General features: G+C 43.3%; 1 protein-coding gene across 1 annotated transcript in view; it reads right to left on the bottom strand.

Annotated features, from left to right (window-relative positions):
* Window positions 1–18,725, bottom strand: part of LOC101850572 — a gene marked incomplete at its 3' end in the record, with an annotated part of 61,823 nt that overhangs the window by 18,120 nt on the left and 24,978 nt on the right. Inside the window, 7 exon segments of the mRNA XM_005101203.3 lie at window positions 6,704–6,852; window positions 7,021–7,155; window positions 7,882–8,067; window positions 9,528–9,729; window positions 11,377–11,552; window positions 14,139–14,414; window positions 17,981–18,274. Coding sequence (XP_005101260.2) covers window positions 6,704–6,852; window positions 7,021–7,155; window positions 7,882–8,067; window positions 9,528–9,729; window positions 11,377–11,552; window positions 14,139–14,414; window positions 17,981–18,274 — 1,418 coding nt within the window.

Genomic DNA, 18,725 nt, shown 5'->3' with positions numbered 1-18,725 from the left:
ACCCGAGCGTAGATGTCCATGGGCGACAAATCGCCAGTGGAGGGGTTGCACCTCCTGCTGGCGGAGCAGTGGGTCTATTTATATCCCCCCGACCCACTGGGAGTGTTTCGTCTGGGAGATGTTTGATGATTTCGTTGTGTATTTGATAAGGGCGTGGAGCTGTGTTTGATAGTTCTGCAATGTTACATTTTAGTTCATCAAGAGAAAAGCTGCAATCATAGTTTTCTTCATTTGAAGAGGTAAAATCAACAGTTGTCTTTTTAAAAGACATGTTTACTTTTTTAAATTCAGGGTTGTAATTTTGGGAAGAAGAATTTCCGGAGAGGGTTGATGCTATACAGTCAGCTACTGTTTTTTCGGTTTCTACGAAAGAGTTATTTGGTTTTAGGATGTGATTGATTGTGTCTCTTTTAGTACCTTTTAATTTCTTTATCATCTTCCTGACTTTGTGCATTGGTGTATGGTTTATTTTAGAGACATCATTTCGAAAAAATGTTTTTTTGGCCGTTCTGATTATTCTGCGTGCTTGGGCTCGCGCAATTTTGAAATTAGTGAGGTCTTCGTTCGTCTTACAGTTGACGAGCTTCCTGAGAGCTGATCTTTTGGCCGCAACAGCTATTTGGCAGTTTTCAGTGAACCAACATTTATTTTTTCGCGGTTTGGTGGATAGTTCTGGTATGTGTTTTTGAACGATTTCGAAAAGGGTTTCATGAAATCGATCAAAAGTTTGTATTTGTGTTTGAGACGGATTGAGTTTCTCCAGACATTCCATGTGAAACCCATCCCAGTCCGCTCTTTTAAGATTGAAACCGTCGGGGATAGGAGTTCGGTGTGGAATGTCTGGAATTAGGTTGATGGGGAAGTGGTCCGATCCGTGTGGGTCGTCCAGGACCGACCACTGAAAGTCTGAAATTAGACCTGGATCACATAGGGTTAAAACTATGGATGAAAAGTTTAAGTTATTTGAATTTTGAAATGTTGGGGAATTGTCGTTAAAAATACTAGTATTGGTTTTTGTTAAGAAATCTTCTATGATTTTACCATTAGTGTCAGTTGGTTCATTTCCCCAAAGAGGGCTATGGGCATTTAAATCTTCCAACATGATGAAGGGTTGTGGGAGCTGTTCTCTGAGGTTCATTAGTTCTCTTAAAGATAGAGGATAATTTGGAGGCATGTATATTGAACAGATAGTTATAGAACGGTGTAGGGTGACCCTGACCGCAACTGCCTAAAGAGTTGTGTTTATTTGTATTTGTCTGTGTAATGTTTGGTTATTTATTAAAAAGGAGTTGCCCCCAGAGGCGATTTGATTGTAAGTTTGATCGTTTTTTTAATGCAATTGAGTTTCTTGTAAACAGATAACATTTGGGGTGTGTGAGGTCAATAGATGGGAGAGTTCTGCATGGTTTGCAAGCAAACCGTGAATGTTCCACTGAAGAACTGCCATTTTTTGTTTTATTTTGAGGGCACGGGTTCCGTATATTTCTTTTTGGTCGTTGGTGACGGTTGCCTTTGTTTTGTTAGGCTGCAGTCACGGTGGACCGCAGCTTTTTTTGAAGGGGAGTGTGGAGGGGGAGGAGGACCGGAGTCCCGGATGCAGGTAGATGTGGGGGAGCGGGTGCGGGGAGTGGATGGAGGGGCTTTATTGGATGAAGAGCGATGGGATGGAGGTGATGATGGTGGTGAAGATGAAGATGTAGTTGGCGGTGGGGATGAAGATGAGCGTGGTGAGGATGAGGATGGGGGTGAGGATGATGTAGGTGAGGATGAGGATGGTGGTGAGGATGAGGATGATTGTGAGGATGAAGATGGAGATGGTGAGGGTGTTGGGGGTGAAGATGATGAGAGAGATTTTGGAGGGGATGAGTGGAGGGAGAGCTCCATGTCCTCCTCCTGGGGTCGTGGCGTTTTTTTTTTTTTTTTTTTTTTTTTGTTGGACACACGTGGTGTTTTGAGGTTTAGGAATTTTACGTTTTTTTCATTGTCAGCTGTTTTGGGGCCTGCCTTGGCAGCGTCTGCGTATGTTTTCGGTGCTGATTCTAATCCCATCGAGAAGACGGCTGCCTTAGCCTGGGCAAAAGTGCCTCCGCACTTCGCTCGGTGGGTTAGGATGGCCTTTTCTTGAGAATACTTGGGACATTCCTTTGAATATGCTAGATATCCTCCCTGTTGGCAATTTGGGCACGGAGGAACTGACGTGCAGGATTCCTCTGTGTGACCCTCCTTACCACAGCGAGGGCAAACAGCATTTCGCCGGCAGCTTAATTTTGTGTGCCTGAAGCGCTGGCAATTAAAACAACGCATCGGGTTAGGAATGTAGGGTTATACCTCTAGTTCCAAGTACTCTATTGTCAATTTGGTAGAAGGTCTTGGACAGTCGAAAGACAGTATCCATGTGTTGGTGCGGATCTCTTTCCCATCTCGTCGCACTATGACACGACGAGCGTTGGTGGCGTCTTCTAGTTCTCGCACCATTTCTTCCTCCGTACAGCCGTCCAGGTCACGGCTCTTTACAACACCCCTGGAAGTATTGAGACTCCTGTGAGGCTCAACACTTACAGGGATGCCGCCAAACGACGTACATTTCCGTAACTGTACGGAATCGGCCACGTTGGCAACCTCCACCAAGAGGTCGCCAGACCCCTGGGGGAGACTTTATTGGGTCTGGGGATGCCACAGACTCTGAAAGCTTTGCCAATGGCAAAGACGCTTAAAGATGTAATTTTTTTGTGTGACTCATCAGCTGAGTAGATCACCAAATAAGGTGACCATCCTAGCAATGTTTGTCTTGGCAGGTCCCAGATACTGACATTGTCGTCCTCTCTCAATCTTTTTCGCTTGCCCTGGTCAGGATTCGCACCCGCTCCTCCTGACAGTGACTTGTTGGGAATTGGGGTACGGGGAGTAATTTGTGTTTTTATATCCATGTAAAATACGTTTTTATTCATCTCCAGGGCTTCCCACCCGCCACCGAGCCCAACCAGGGGACACCGCTCGGAAGTCCATAGCTGGTGTCAGGGCTACCCTGGAGGTATACTCCTAATCAGACGGCAAGAAACCTCGCCCTCCAACCAAGATTGGCCAAAAAACGGTTCTATGAACCGGTCGCAACCGATTGAGCGCAGTAGGCCGCTGCACCCGCCCGTCTAGACCGAATCCAGGGCCAAAGTGGAGTGTTGGTGGGACAAGCCACACCTCAGCCACCAGGGTCCCCTTCTCCGGTCGTACGGGTCGCACCCCACGGTCAACAGGGCGCCCCGCATTGCGGGGATTTGGGGTCGATTTGTTGCTTGACCGGACCTTCGGTCGACAGATCGGAAAGAAAGATAGATCGACAGAAGACATAGCAAGTACGGACAAAAGATGCCACCCCTACGTCTGAGAGCTAGTGACGTACGAGTGGCATTCCACCAGCGGGGGGGGGGGGGATACACCCCCCATTGATGGGACAGCCAACTACTTTTATTTTATTCCCGGTCAGCTCGGGGAAGGATGGCAGAAGAAGGAACAAAAACGATAGAAGACAGACGATACACCAAAGCAAATGTCGCCCATGTGCACCAGAGCGTAGATGTCCATGGGCGACGAATCGCCAGTGAAGGGGTCGCACCTCCTGCTGTCGGAGCAATGGGTCCATTTATATCCCCCGACCCACTGGGGGTGCTTCTGGAATGAAGAAGCGGGCAAACTGATAGAAGAAAAAGTGCAATTCACGAGAAGACATTGAAAAGTACCAGGAGGCGTCTAAAAGAACCACATCCCCCCAAACGAGATGAAGCGCGACTGTTGGCGCCACTTTACTTCAGAGATGTCCCTCTCGACTGACCCTCAACAAGTCTTCCGAGTCATAAATGCCATCTCGTGCAAGAAAACCCCCTCCACCGGCAGTGCACTCACAGTAAACAATAAAACCCTTAAAGGAGATAGAAGCAAGGCTGAAACCTTTTGCTGTGAATACGCCTCAGTCAGCCGCCTAAAACTCGACAAGGCAGACAAACACCGGCACTACCAGCTTAATGAAAAGCTTAAACTCCTTCCTACTGACCAGAACACAGGCTATGATTCTCTCCTCATGATGGCTGAACTGACAGTTTGTATAGGAAAGCTGAAAAACGGCAAATCTCCCGGGCTTGTTTGTGTAACCAATGAGATGATCAAGCACCTCGGACCCATGGCAACCTCTGCCCTGCTCCGGCTTTCAACCTTTCATGAGAAATGGCCATTATCCGAAACAGCTGGCGACGTGCCAAAATCATACAGATACCCAAGAAGAATAAGCCTACAGGCAAGATTGGGTCCCACCGCCCTATCAGTTTTACCAGCTGCCTTGCTAAGCTGAAGGAGACTCTCGTCAAGAACCGCCTGATGTACTTTCTGAAGAGCAACAACTTGCTGAGCAAAAATCAATCGGGCTTCCGCAAGTTACGTCTACTGAAGACCAAGTCCAATGCCTAACGCAACATATCTCAGATGGATTCCAGGCTCGTCCCAAAATGCAACGAACTGTGCTAGCCGTCGTGGACTTCTCGCGTGCCTTCGACAAGGTATCGCGCACGAGGTTAATGGAGAAGATGATTGAGAAATCTACTCCCAGCCGCATCACCCAATGGAAAGGTTCGTTCCTCAGAGACAGATACGCCTGCGTCAATCCCTGTCCCCCACACTGTCCCTTGTCTTCATTGATGATATTGAAGCAGGCCTGCCTGAATCCGTGAAGACGGGACTCTATGCTGATGACTATACAATATACGCCACCAATGAAGACATAAATCAGGCTAAAAACAGGGTCCAAGCTGCCATAAACTCATTTGAGCAGTGGGCAAAGAAAATCAAGATGGAGATCAGTACGAAGAAAACAGAGTGCACCCTCTTCACCACCAGCACTCACGAGGCCAAGCGAAAACCAGCACTCTCGCTCAAAGGCTCCCCCTTCACCTTCAACTCCGACCCCACCTTACTTGGGGTCACATGTGATCGTGCTCTATCCTCCAACGCCCACATCCAAAACCTTGAGCTAAAACTGTCAAGCAGACTTCGACCATTGAAAGCCCTTACAGGCACCACCTGGAGTGCCTCAAGGGAATGCAAAAAGCCAATAAATTATGCTACTTGTTGGTCAGCTATCGACTATTGTGCCCCTGCCCACATGCCTCTTGCCAAACCCTCCAACCTACAGAAACTGGAAAGAAAGCAGAATGAAGCAGCAAGAATCATCACAGGCTGCTCAAAGAATACTCGTGTGGACAGCCTCATCATCGAAGCAGACATCTTACCACTAAGGCATAGAGCTGAGGCCTTGACTGCCATCTCACTCGAGAAGTCCATGCGTCTGCCTGCAACGAACCAACACAGAGCGTCTGCAACAAAATCAGTGCCCACGCGGACAGGCAAGTTGAACTGGGGAAAGCATGCCCAGAACCTCGTCGCCGAAACTGAACTGGATACGTACTCACGTAAGGAGCTGGTTGTTTTACCCCCCACACAACCGTGGAAGGCTGCATCATGCAACGTGACTTTTAGCACCGATCTTGTCGTCGACGTGCTAAAGAACCAGCCGACAGGAAAGCAGAAGCAGAGGCTACAATTCGATCGCTCCCCCTGCCTGATGTAGAAGTCTGGACTGACGGTTCAGCTAAGCACGGTACCGAGTATGGAGGCAATGGAATACTGATCAAGACCGGTGATACCGAACTCGACCAACGTGTACCCGCGGGCCGGTATTGTTCCAGCACAGGGCCGAGCTTGTAGCTCTCGACACAGCGCTGGACATGCGTGTGACACTACATACAGCAGGCAGCCTTCCGAACAGTGTACGCATCCATGTATACACTGATTCTAGGTATGCAGCCATGCGCCTCTAATACGGCCCTACCAACCAATCGGAAAAGGTGGCGTGCTCAATGTGGCAGCATCTGCACACCCTCTGTCAACGCTCCGAATGTTCCATCCACTTACTGTGGATTCCTGGCCACGCTGGACTGGCTGGGAACGTCGAAGTTGACAGCATCGCCAAAGAAGCAACAGCGCTTACCCAGATTCTAAAGCCGTCATCCACTGATAGACCCGCGCAAAGTGGAAGAGAGAGGCGGAACCCAAACTACCGTTTGCCCAGCAGCCATCATACCAGCTTGAGGCCTCGCTCAGTCGACAGGACCGCCGGCTTCTCTACCAAATGAGAACTGGTGGAAAATCGCCCAAGCTGAGATCAAATCTCCACAAAATTGCGCCAGCAGACAACCCAGATTCGTCCTGTCGAGCCTGCAAGGAGGAGGAGGAAACTATGGACAATGTGTTCCCGAGATGTCCCTCACCTTTCGTGCCAGAACCCGTCAGCTGGGACATTTCACTAACCCACTTTCAGCACTTTTTAAGGACACCCGGGCGAGTGTTGAGTTCCTGCGTGCTGTCGGCATCGCTGACCGTTTATGAAGCCACAGCACCAGAAGAGAGAGAGAGAGAGAGAGAGAGAGAGAGAGAGAGAGAGAGAGAGAGAGAGAGAGAGAGAGAGAGAGAGAGAGAGAGAGAGAGAGAGAGAGAGAGAGAGAGAGAGAGGTAGATGGGCATTTTTTTTTCCTCAAAAGCAAAGACAAGTAAACAATCTTTAAGGTGATACCATCTATGGGTGATACCAATATCTCCATATGCCCCCCAAACATGACGAGCGCCTGATTCCACCGCGTCGTGACACATAACATGTACTCACTGGGTCCAAAGCGCCGTCCCACTTTGAAATGTAAAAGCCTATAATGACGCCATTTCTTTCTCTTTCCTCGGGACATCCAAAGCTCAGGGAAACGTCAGAGGCCACCTGGGCACTCTTTGTCAACGTCAGAGCAGTAACAGGTCCTGGGTCTGGGGGAAGTAAGAACAACAAGGCTTATCAAAGATCGCTGATAGGGAAATGAGATTTAATTCATGCACCCATGCCATATTTCGAAGAACAAAATGTCCCACCTTCCCTGACAAGTTTCCCATCAACTTACGTTTGTATAATGTTGTACAAGTTTCCCATCAACTTACGTTTGTATAATGTTGTAATGGTCTGTGGAATTGATACAGCAGCATCACCCACGTTGGTTTTGGCTTCAACGGTCACTTGATAGACCCAGTGGCCAAGCACGTTCTTCAGAAGGTCAGAGGTAACGCCAGATGTATCTGTGAAAAGAAATACAATTATGGCATTACTTGAGGACAGACGTGTACTGAATCTCAACTGGACACCTGTAATGTCAGATGTATCTGTCAAATGAACAAAATTATGACATCACGTGAGGTCTAACTTGTACAAATCTCAGCTCCCAACTTAACCCTCATATTTGCCTGTCAAATGTAATGCCAGTTTATGGGGGGGGGGGGGGGGGGGGGGGGGGGGGGTTTAAGCCTATCTCAGAGAAATATGCTGACCAACAGAAAGAAAACAATATAGTACATTATAGATCTATAACTCACAGCCTTTAGTCTTGAAGAGTACTATTTAGTTTTAGTAAGAGTTTTACGGCATTTGCAACACAATAAAGTTATATGAGTGCTGAAGAATAGATGTGTTGCAAGAGAGTAACGTACACAAAAAAGAAGGAGAGATAAGGACGATTGATGTTTGATAGGAAAGAAGGAGCAAACCACACCAGAGCACCCGCTAACCACCCACAGACTAAAGGCACAAAGGGTACAAGTTACTGAACGAATAACAGCAATACGGACAGTACGGCCCAAAGTATACACATCACTGAAACAACAACAACAACAACAACAACAACAACAACAACAACAACAACAACAACAACAACAACAACAACAACAACAACGTGAACAAAGTATACACGTCATTAAGCCAAAAATGAAACCAAGGAAAAAACTAACCCAAAACAAACTATTTTCTACCTCTAAACGTGCGGGTTTGTTTCTCAATAAAGTTTCCTGAGGTGAGATTTTCTTTTTCCTTGATCACAACAGTGAAGTTAGTTTCCCCGTTCCGATAACCTGGGACCCAGCTAACACTCAGGTCCAGCCTTCCCTGAGGGGTCAAGGGGAGACTTTCCAGTTCAACTTTTGTCACAGGGCTTGCGGCTAAGACGAGAAAGACAAAAAAGTATGGTAACACCATCAGTATACTCATTAATTGAAGTGACTTAAATTAGCATTGCTTGACTCAAAAGATTTTAAGAAATCTATTACATTGCCATTGGCATTTAAAACAACCTGTGGGTAAAAAACACCCACCAACAACAGATATTAAAGGCTTAAAAATATGCAAACATTAACGTAAAATTACCCTCGTTCTATCCCGATGAAGGAATAGAAAGGTGAAAGAAAGATTAGAAAAAACAACCCCAAAAACAGTACCATGCATATTGAAAAATAATGTAAGACTTTTTTAGTAGAATTAAAACTCTTTCAAAGGAATATGTTAGTTCTATCTAGCATGGTGTAACATACATGAAACAAAGCAAACGGGAGACAGGGAGAATGTGGGCCTACTTTGTGTCAGGAACTTAGAGCTGGAGAGTAACATTTATGTAAATGAGTCAACAGCTTATTGAAGCTGTTGTATAAATGTCTGCCATTTCTTACATCAAAAATGTTTTATGAGGATGTTTTCATGAGTGCAAACAACACACAGACACACAGTCACAATGGGGGTACAGAAATTTGAGTCATAAACTTAGAGTGGGGCAGTAACATTTATGTAAACGTGCCCACAGCAGGTATGAAGCTTTTTTTTATAAATTGCTGTCATTCCAAAGAACACAGTCAAAATGGGGGTACAGAAATTTGCGCCAGATTTTATCGACGGTATCGATGACGATATTATCGAATACGTCTACCAAATGGGACTACATGAATTAATTATTTTCACATGGACCTAAGGACTTTACATACGTTATCATGGAAAGAAAATCAACAAGGACACTACTATAAACAAAACAATTCTGAGGAGTAACCGTTCACATGTTGACAGCGTCATCTCAACCCACAAATTTGTGCTCTAAAACTGCTGAGACAAACTTTTCTTGCGCAGCCACTTTGCTGCTTTTTTCACAGAGGACTGACAATATAGAACCAAGCAAAAAGTTTCGACAGATTCGAACTGTGTTCACAGTGACTGTTCCGGACAGAGCTAAAGAGGTTACATTTTTGCATAAAATAGTCACCTGTGTAAAGCTTTCTTGTACCCAGCCAAATATATCTATAAAACTCCCTTGACAGTAGCACAGCTTGTGGTGCCCCCCCCCCCCCCCCAACGCCCCGAGATCATCTATTCTGGCATCAGTAAAGCGTTAATCTAAGTAGGCTATAGCCTACAGATTGTTCAAAGCAAACATACATTTTAAGTTATCACAGCACTGACTATTCTTTTTTCTGGACATTACTACGAATTCAGCTCGTAATGGCATTCAATTCTTTTTTAATTGAAAAGAAAATACAGACAAAAACAAGTTTATAAAAGAAACTTCTCTTTTCAAGAAAATGAATAAATTGGGCTAGTGAAAAAAGTTAAAACACATGGTCACGTATGCATGTCTTACCAGCTTGGCTTGTCTTGAAGTATACCTCTTTGTTGGCACCACCACCAGCCTCTGAATTATAAGCACGGACAAGTACAATGTAGTCTGTGTACGGGAGCAAGTCTGTCACTGACACCTCAAAGGACCCTTGGTAAACACCAAGATCTGTACTGTGATATTGACTCACAGGAGATGAATGCACTGGGGGTTGACACTCAGAAACCTGAAACAGGAGGGAAGATAATCAAGAATCAGCTAACGAGATCAATTTGAAATGATTTGATCTCAAAACATAAAATAAACGATTGGAAGAGTCTCTCTCTCTCTCTTTCTCTCTCTCTCTCTCTCTCTCTCTCTCTCTCTCTCTCTCTCTCTCTCTCTCCGTCTCTCTCTCTCTCTCTCTCTCTCTCTCTCTCTTTCTGTGTGTGTGTGTGTTCGCGCGCATGTGAGCGTGCGTGCATGTGTGTGTGCGTATGTGTGTGTGTGTGCGTGTGTGTGTGTGTGTGTGTGTGTGTGTGTGTGTGTATGAGTGTGTGTATGAGTGTGTATGTGTGTGAGTATGTGTGTGTATATGTGTGTATGTATCTGTGTGTATTCGTTTGTGTGTGTGTATGTGTGTGTCTGTGTGTGTATGTGTATGTGTGTGTGTAAGTGTGTGTGTCTGTGTTTGTATGTGTCTGTGTGTATGTGTGTATGTGTGTGTATGTGTGTGGGTATGTGTGTATGTGTGTATGCATGTATGTATGTGTTTGTGTGCGTATGTGTATGTGTGTGTCTGTGTGTGTGTCTGTTTGTGTGTGTGTGTGTGTGTGTGTGTATTATACACGCAGTCTAACCTTCCTTAACGGAAACCTGTCACTACTACCTCACGATTACGAGCCCGGTAGCCTAACCACTAGACTACCGATACTACATGAGAAACAAGCACTGGTGGCAATGGAAAAGTAACGGATGCGTTTCATTATCAGAGAGGCAAAGATAGCACTTGGGAGATGTAAAGTTTTGACTACTGCTTGCTGACTGGACAGATGACCCTTACCCAAACTACAATCTATGTACGAGCTGGACCTCTGTGACCCCCCCCCCCAACCCCCTCCCTCCTGTTTCCCTTCCCCTTAATTTTCCCTGTCCAAGATGAAAAATGTCGATGACAGAATTCTTTTTCTGGCTTCCTTGAGATTCCGCCTTGAACAGGTTCCATTGTATCCTTTACACCAGAAGTGTTGGTTCCCCCCTCCCCCCTGCCAGATAATCACATGGACAAACAAGTACACTGGTGATAAAGCTGTTGTGGGAAAGTGGTATATAGTAAGCCTGATGGCAATACCAGCATAACCTTACAGTCTACTCACAGAACACATGCTTATTGTAGTTTTAGTAAAAGTTTTACGGCTTTTGCGACACAAAAAGGTCATATAAATGCCGAAGATAGAGGTGGTACAAGAGAGTAACAAACACAAAAAGGAAGAAGGAGAGATAAGAACAATAGATGTTTGAAAGGAAAGAGGGAGCAAACCACACAAGAGCATCCACCAACTATGTCCTACAGAACATGAGCGAATGGATGCTTGATAAATATTTGAGCAAAAGTTTTCAAGTCCAATTGAAAAATACACGAAGCATTAAAAACATTTAAGGACCTGCCCCCATCCCACCCCCCTCTCCAAACCTAAAAATTATGGAAGAGAATCAAAGATATCCATAGGAGCATTCTTTTCTTAATTCTAAAAGAATTAATTAAAGTCGTACTCTTAAGATTTGAGGGTTCTCTCTGTAGACATGAGCCCCAAAAGAAAAGCTCTACATAAACACAATTAAAAACAGACGCACACAAGTAATGTATTGTAAGAATCAAAACCATCAAACTCACATCACAGTCCGGACACTGCACACGGAATTGTTTAACGCACTGCCCGCCTGTTGTCACCCAAACTTTGTATCCTTTTAGATCGCCGTTAGGTTGTGACGGCCTTCCCCAGCTCACCACAACGCCAGTAGCAGTGACTGAAGAATGCTGATAGCTTAAAGCATCTACAGAACCTGGTGCTGTGAACAAGACAAAGGTAAGACAGCTTAAAGCATGCTGTGAATACGCTTTTGAATACATTCTTTTTGTGCTTCTTCAAGCAACTAAAACTACAGTGGAGATTGTCGAAGACGGCCACCCATCGTCGAGGAGAAAAATGGTTGTCTGAGACAGGTGGACGTCTTACACCGTGTCATTGTACTAACCAAAAACACAAAAACACAAGGGGGTTGTGGGTGAGTGGAAAGAGGCTGTTTGTACAGGTGATTGTCTTATACAGGTAGCCGTTAGAGCTGGTTCGACTCTATTTATCTCAGTATTCCATTTTGTATGGAGACAAGTAAAGCAAAAAACATGCGGAGGAAAAGTGGTATGGTCAGGTACATTCACAAAGGATGAAAGAAAATAGAAGTCTTTCAGTACAATGATAAAATATATTTAACAATTCTATCAGAAATTTGATTTACTGAATGAAATAAAAATTTAAGCTCTGCATTTTTTGCACAAATCTCAACTCACTCTATCTGCATGTGGCTCTGAGAAAACCCATCACATGGTGTGTGGTGATAACTTTCAAAACTGAATTTTTCATTTGCATATATTTTAAAAAGTCTTTCTTGAGCTTTTTGCTGGGCGCTTCTTTTTTCCGAAACCTGACAAAACCTACCGTAGCCTGCCGAAACCTGCCGAAAATCGGGTGCTTTTTTTTTCAGAAACCTACCGAAACCTGCCGAAATCTTCCGAAATTTACCGAAACCTGCCGAAATCTGCCGTAACCTACCGAAACCTATCGAAACTGTGATATTCTATAAAGGATCAAGGCTAAAGAGAGAAATGCTTTATAAGAGAGAGAGAGAAGAGATGGAGACAGAGAATGTTTGTAAGAGAGAGAGAGAGAGAGAGAGAGAGAGAGAGAGAGAGAGAGAGATAACATTTATAAGAGAGAAGGAGATAATAATATATAGAGTTTGTAATTCGCTGTGACAAGCCAGAATCACGTGAAATAAGTGAACGAACTCAGTGTAGCCTAGTGAGTGTAGGAGAATAAGGCAGCACGGGGGGTATATAAACAGACGTGAAGGTTGAACCGGCCTTCCGAGCCACGACTTAAATCTAGGCTGAGCAGGGATCGACGCTACTGGTGGGTCGACGCGGTGGATGGAGCTCCGGACCTGTACGACCCACACATATCGTTCCCCGCTCGAAACAGTGAGTATTGAAACCAACGTAGATAGACTAACGAGTAGAATCTAGGATTAGATAGCACTTATCATCTCATATTAAGATAGGCAGTGAGAGAGAGTTAAGGTGGGCATTAACTCTGAATAGTTGAGACAGAGTTTGCTCCAAGGAATGGTCAGGCGTGTCTCAAACCAGCTCCTAATGGAGACAATTAGGAGGAAGACCCTGAGGTGGACGCTGGAAAGGTGAGATGAGCAGCTATGGACATGAGCCGCCTGCTATGATTCTAGCTCTGGATCCAAGTAAATCCAAGTAAATCCAAGTTGAGACAGAGAGAGATAGAGAATAAGGGAAAGAGGCTTTATGAGAGAGAGAGAGAGAGAGAGAGAGAGAGAGAGAGAGAGAGAGAGAGAGAGAGAGATAGTGAGAGAGAGACATTGAGAGAGAGACAGTGAGAGAGACAGAGAGAGAGAGAGAGAGAGTTATGCGGGACATTAACTCTGAATAGTTGAGGAAAAGGTAAATAAAGAAATCAAGAAAAGAACCCCCCCTCCCCCCCCCAAAAAAAAAACAACCCAACCCACACTTAGAAAAACAAAGTGCAAAATGTTTATTAAACACGTAAAAAATGTTTCTGGAACACATAGCAGAATGCAAATCAAATGTGTTACAAAAATAAATAATAATTTTAAAAAATAAAAAATGGCTACATTGTCCGTAATGCTGAACCTTGGCAAAAGACGGTCGCCTATCCCTGTGGGATCTGCATCGTTGAAACCGAGGACACTCGCTGTATACAATGTGAGGTATGTATCGAGTGTATGCTCTCAGGAAAAACTTCTCTCGTCTCTCCTCGACCTCTTTCTCTCCGCCAAAAATCCCGTTCCCTCTCGCTCCCTATCTCCTACCGAGGAAAAAGTCTTTACGCAATCCCCAAACACACACACACACACACACACACACTCTCTCTCTCTCTCTCTCTCTCTCTCTCTCTCTCTCTCTCTCTCTCTCTCTATCTCTCTCTCTCTCGGAAATCGGCATCGCTGGCCCGACGCTATTTCGGGAACGATCGGGCTTACCCAGAAGCGGCGATGTGCGAATATCTACGGTAGGTTTCGACAGGTTTTGGTGGTTTTCGGAAAAAAGAACCACCGCTTTACTTTGGTGTGATTGAAGCATTCAGGAAAAGGTATGGCAGTTCCAGACATACAACAGTCCTAAGGGTTTTTTTCTTAGAGGCAATACACTTCCCTTTCTTTTAGAATTCTCCATCAGGAGGTACCGATGAAAATTAGTGTCCACCCCCAGGAGCAAGTATATTGTTGTCGAGATTGTTTCAGAAACTAGAAAATAATTATTGGCCTCCTTTTTGTCTCAACAAAGTGTACAACATAACAAAAACACACATAAACAGCATGACTTACCTGTAGCTGCTGTTGTAAAATTTCTTGTCATTTGGACACTTATATCATTGTCACCATTGTAGGCTGCAATGCTATAGACATAGGAAGTATGTTCAGTCAGATTGTCAATGACCAGTGTCTCGCTAGTCATTCTTTTGCCTTTAAGTAGTGTATGTTGCCTTATCACTATCACGTAATAATAAGCGACACAGCCATCAGGAGGTCCAAACTTGAGGACAGTACGCGGCACTGAGAGGGTACTGCTTCCAGGAATCACTGCTCTAGGCGGGGCAGGCTCTGAAAACAGACACGTCACAAGGTGTCAAGACAACACAACTTCCATTTACACGTACCACAGAACAAAAACGTTACCTGTGTCACAAACGACATACTAGAGCAACAGCATTGTGAACATTTCTGACTTTTTTCAAAACATGACAAACTGGGATATCATCAAGAGGTGTTAAGACAACTATTTCAGTCTCCATTTTTCCCAAACTATATCCTCATCAATATCTTTCCCATGAGTGTTGTGTTTACCAGAGAGCACTGAGACTTGACGTGTTTTTGACACAGGTGAATGAATACTAGAGCTTGGTGCCCACATAAATATCCATATATGTCCAGTGGCGGCTCGTGGTTTATAGAACTGGCCGGCGGTCATTCACGTCGACTATTTTTCCCTCCCCCACCCCCTTCCTTCACAACACACACACACACACACACACACACACACACACACACACACACACACACACGCACGCACACACACACATGCTCTCTCTCTCTCTCTCTCTCTCTCTCTCTCTCTCTCTCTCTCTCTCTCTCTCTCTCTCTCTCTCTCTCTCTCTCCTTATTCTATACCCCTACTTTCGCCATCCCCACCCCCTCCCCCACTCACACACACACACACACCACAGTAAACATTGTAATAATGTGAAAGAGCTAGAATATGCGGTAGCGTCAAGAAACAATATTATGAATAATGTAAGATGGAAGTTACTGAGATTAATAGAAACTTACTTGATCGGCACAGAAAAAGAAACACACTACTTGAGTCTAAGCTAGAAAACAAACAGAAAGTGAGAAGCAATAAACCGCTGGTCCTGGCCTCCAGTTCAGTACTTTACTCGTACTTTCTACACCCGCACACAAAATATCGACGTGCACTGAACCCGTTAAATATATGTAATAAGAACTGTCCTGTATGATGATAAAAAGTCAATTGCTACTGTACCAGTGACGCTGTCCCAAGCAGATCAAGTCTACAACCAGATGCTATACAAAGCTGGACAAAGCACACACGTTTCCGATCATTATATCATCAAATGTACTTCATCGCACTTCTCAGTTCTCAGAACTGAACACTGAACACTGTGTTGTAACAAAGTGGGGAAGTGTGTCAAATGCTAATTATAGAACTTGGTGTCTAGCTGGGGTGAGGGTTGAAAAGGGGAGGGAAGGGAGGGGGTTTTCGCCCAGACTCTGAGAGCCGAGTGTCTATCGCTCCTCGTTAAAATTTTCCTTATATATCTTCACTAGACGATTCCTTCTTTCGCCAGCCAGACTCCTAAGGGCCAGGTAAGTTATTAGAGGGGAGAAAACGATAAGTAAATGCCAAACAGGAACTACAGGTGGTTAAAAAGTCAATAAACAAAAAAGAGTAGTGCCATGTTGACAATAAATGTCTGATAGTAGTTAGAGAAAGGCTGAATGATAAATAAATGTTTTGCTGGTAAAATAATACATGTGTCTGTGCTGCTCAAGACAGTCTCATTCTTAATTTTGTAAGCTACAAAGAGGCCAATCTGGCAATTAAGGGATATTCTAATCTTTCTGTGGGCTGACGATGGATTTGTCCACCGCCGTGTGTTTGGCCATGCACGTAGTACGAAGTTCCGCGACGTGACGGTTTGACGGGAGACGATTTAAAGTTACGAGCCGGCGCGATAACAAACGTGAAGGAATGAGGTTATGTCGCGACAAAACAGCAGTGAATCCCACTTGTCTATTTAAGCGCCTTCAAATAGGCAAGGTGTTTTTGAATGTTGATACATGTTTGTTTGGATTTACTTAAAACTGAATGAAAATCGTCATCAGCAATAAACCTCTAGTCAACAGTTCAGTTGACAAAATCTGACCGGCACCGCCGGTCTTGTCCAGTTAACAAACCGCCCCTGCATATGTCACAACTATCACAGGCCAGATGTCAACATGTATACATGAAGCACTCTGACAACCAACTAGAAGTTGACATTGTTTTTTAGAATGACATCGAGAATACCAGGATAGATTGTAAAGTGTATAGAGCTTGCTGGTGATGAGGAATTTGTGCCATACAGATGCGATTCCTTTTCTTTTTCTTATTACTCTCTTGCAATGTTTTTTTCTCAATGAAATACCACAATCGTCTGAAGCTAAGTGCAGTGGAAGTGTTGATTGAGACTCAGATTCTGTTCTCCTAGTCCACTGAAAGAAATTGAATTTGAGGCTCACAAAAAAGTATGTCTTTTACATCTAAGGGAACAAATTATATATATATATATATATATATATATATATATATATATATATATATATATATATATATATATATATATATATATATATATATATATACATATATATGCATATTAATTATCTGTAAACTGGACATTGAAAAATGCTTCAGAAATTTAAGAGTTGGCAGCACTGCCCCAAACATCTTTGACAACGCCACGAATGATGGCAATAGAGCAACAAGGTGAACAAGCCTCCAACACTACCGTTTGTAAATCCGTGCAAGATTCTGACTCAACACACTGTCAAAGAGTTACAGAAACTAAATATCTTTAGTTTACTTACGAGTTTTAAGGCACCTACAACACAGTTAGGTCTATAAGTGCCGAAGATTAGAGGCGTTACTAGATAGTAACGTATAAATAAAAGAAGGAGGAGAGATAAGGACGATAGATATTTGATAGGAAAGAAGGAACAAATCACACCAGAGCACATACCAACCACCCACCAGAAAGGACTAACAACACACAAAGTTGGTGTCTGACTTCCAAAATAAAATAAACTACAACAGAAAAACAAAACTAATAATATAGAGAACTGTCTGAAACAACACTGCTAAACAGGTGGTCACAAGGGGCATGTCCTTGAACAAAACATGAAATCCATTACAGCAGAGTGACATTATGTGTCATGTGACCTGTTGCTACTAATTAAATAAATATGTACTATGTGTGGCATTATGTGACCTGTTGTTACTAATTAAATAAATACATAACTTGTGTGACATTACGTATCATGTGACCTGTAGTTACTATTCAAATAAATATGTAACATTTGTATCATGTGACCTGTAGTTACTATTCAAATAAATATGTAACATTTGTATCATGTGACCTGTAGTTACTATTCAAATAAATATGTAACATTTGTATCATGTGACCTGTTGTTACTTGTTGTTCTTGTTAACCCAGTAACCTTTGAGTGGGTGAGCTTTGACTCATTGAACTATACACAATATGTCATATATATATATATATTACTAGAGAGTAACATACAGAGAAAAGAAAAAGGAAATATAAGGACAATGCATGCTTGATAGGAAAGAAAGAGCAAACCTCACAAGAGCAAACACCAACCATCCACCATAAATTAATTATTCAAGAAAACTTGTCCGAATCCAAATGTTTACTCATCCTTCTTTAACAGTCTTACATTGAGTTGTATTCACCATTCCTTTCTCCCAGATTTGAACTACTTTAAGACACAGAACATAATATATTCTCTCCTGTATCGCAGGGAAAACTTTCTATTTGATTACAAGGAACTCTTCACTATCTCAAAAAGCAAACTTAACAATAACGTACTTGTCCAGGCATCAGGTAAATTGACAACTTTTGATCTCTGTGGATAGTCAGCTGTTGAGAAGAGTACCAGGGTAAGAGTGGACAAATATTTCACCCCAGGTTTGAGCCCTATAATTGAAACACCAGTGGAGGTCCCAGGCACAGTTTTGCTGTCCTGTGCTTGTAAGCAAGACTGTGGATCGGACTGAGTGACGACCTGGTAGTTATCTACAAGTGCTGTGCCCGTCGTCCAGATGAAGTCTATCCAGGAAGTGCCCCTTGAGCTAACCTTTGGCTGCACTGTAATATTGCCAACTGTAGGGGAAAACGTAAAAAGGGAAATTGTGACTCATATAATTACCCATGCTTGAGGTGCAATCTTTAATAGTTCTAGCTCCAAGATATGAAATACAAAAGAGTTCACTTTAAACAAACTCCTGTAAACGATGCTATTTTGCATCAACTGACTATAATGGAATATACACAGCAACTCAACAAGACATCCACGAACAAACAAAAACTTTTTCTGTGCTTCACATGAATTCAGTTATAGGGAATATAAAAGTGTTTCATGTCAGTATAACTCAACACAATTTTATATATATATATATATATATATATATATATATATATATATATATATATATATATATATATATATATAAATATATATATATATATATATATACAGAGAGAGAGGGAGAGAGAGAGAGAGAGAGAGAGAGAGAGAGAGAGAGAGAGAGAGAGAGAGAGAGAGAGAGAGAGA

The sequence above is a fragment of the Aplysia californica genome, unplaced genomic scaffold, assembly GCF_000002075.1.
Source record: "Aplysia californica isolate F4 #8 unplaced genomic scaffold, AplCal3.0 scaffold00273, whole genome shotgun sequence".
Classification (NCBI taxonomy): domain Eukaryota; kingdom Metazoa; phylum Mollusca; class Gastropoda; order Aplysiida; family Aplysiidae; genus Aplysia; species Aplysia californica.
Note: the sequence above shows the minus strand (reverse complement) of the source record. Positions and strands in the feature narration are given on the sequence as shown.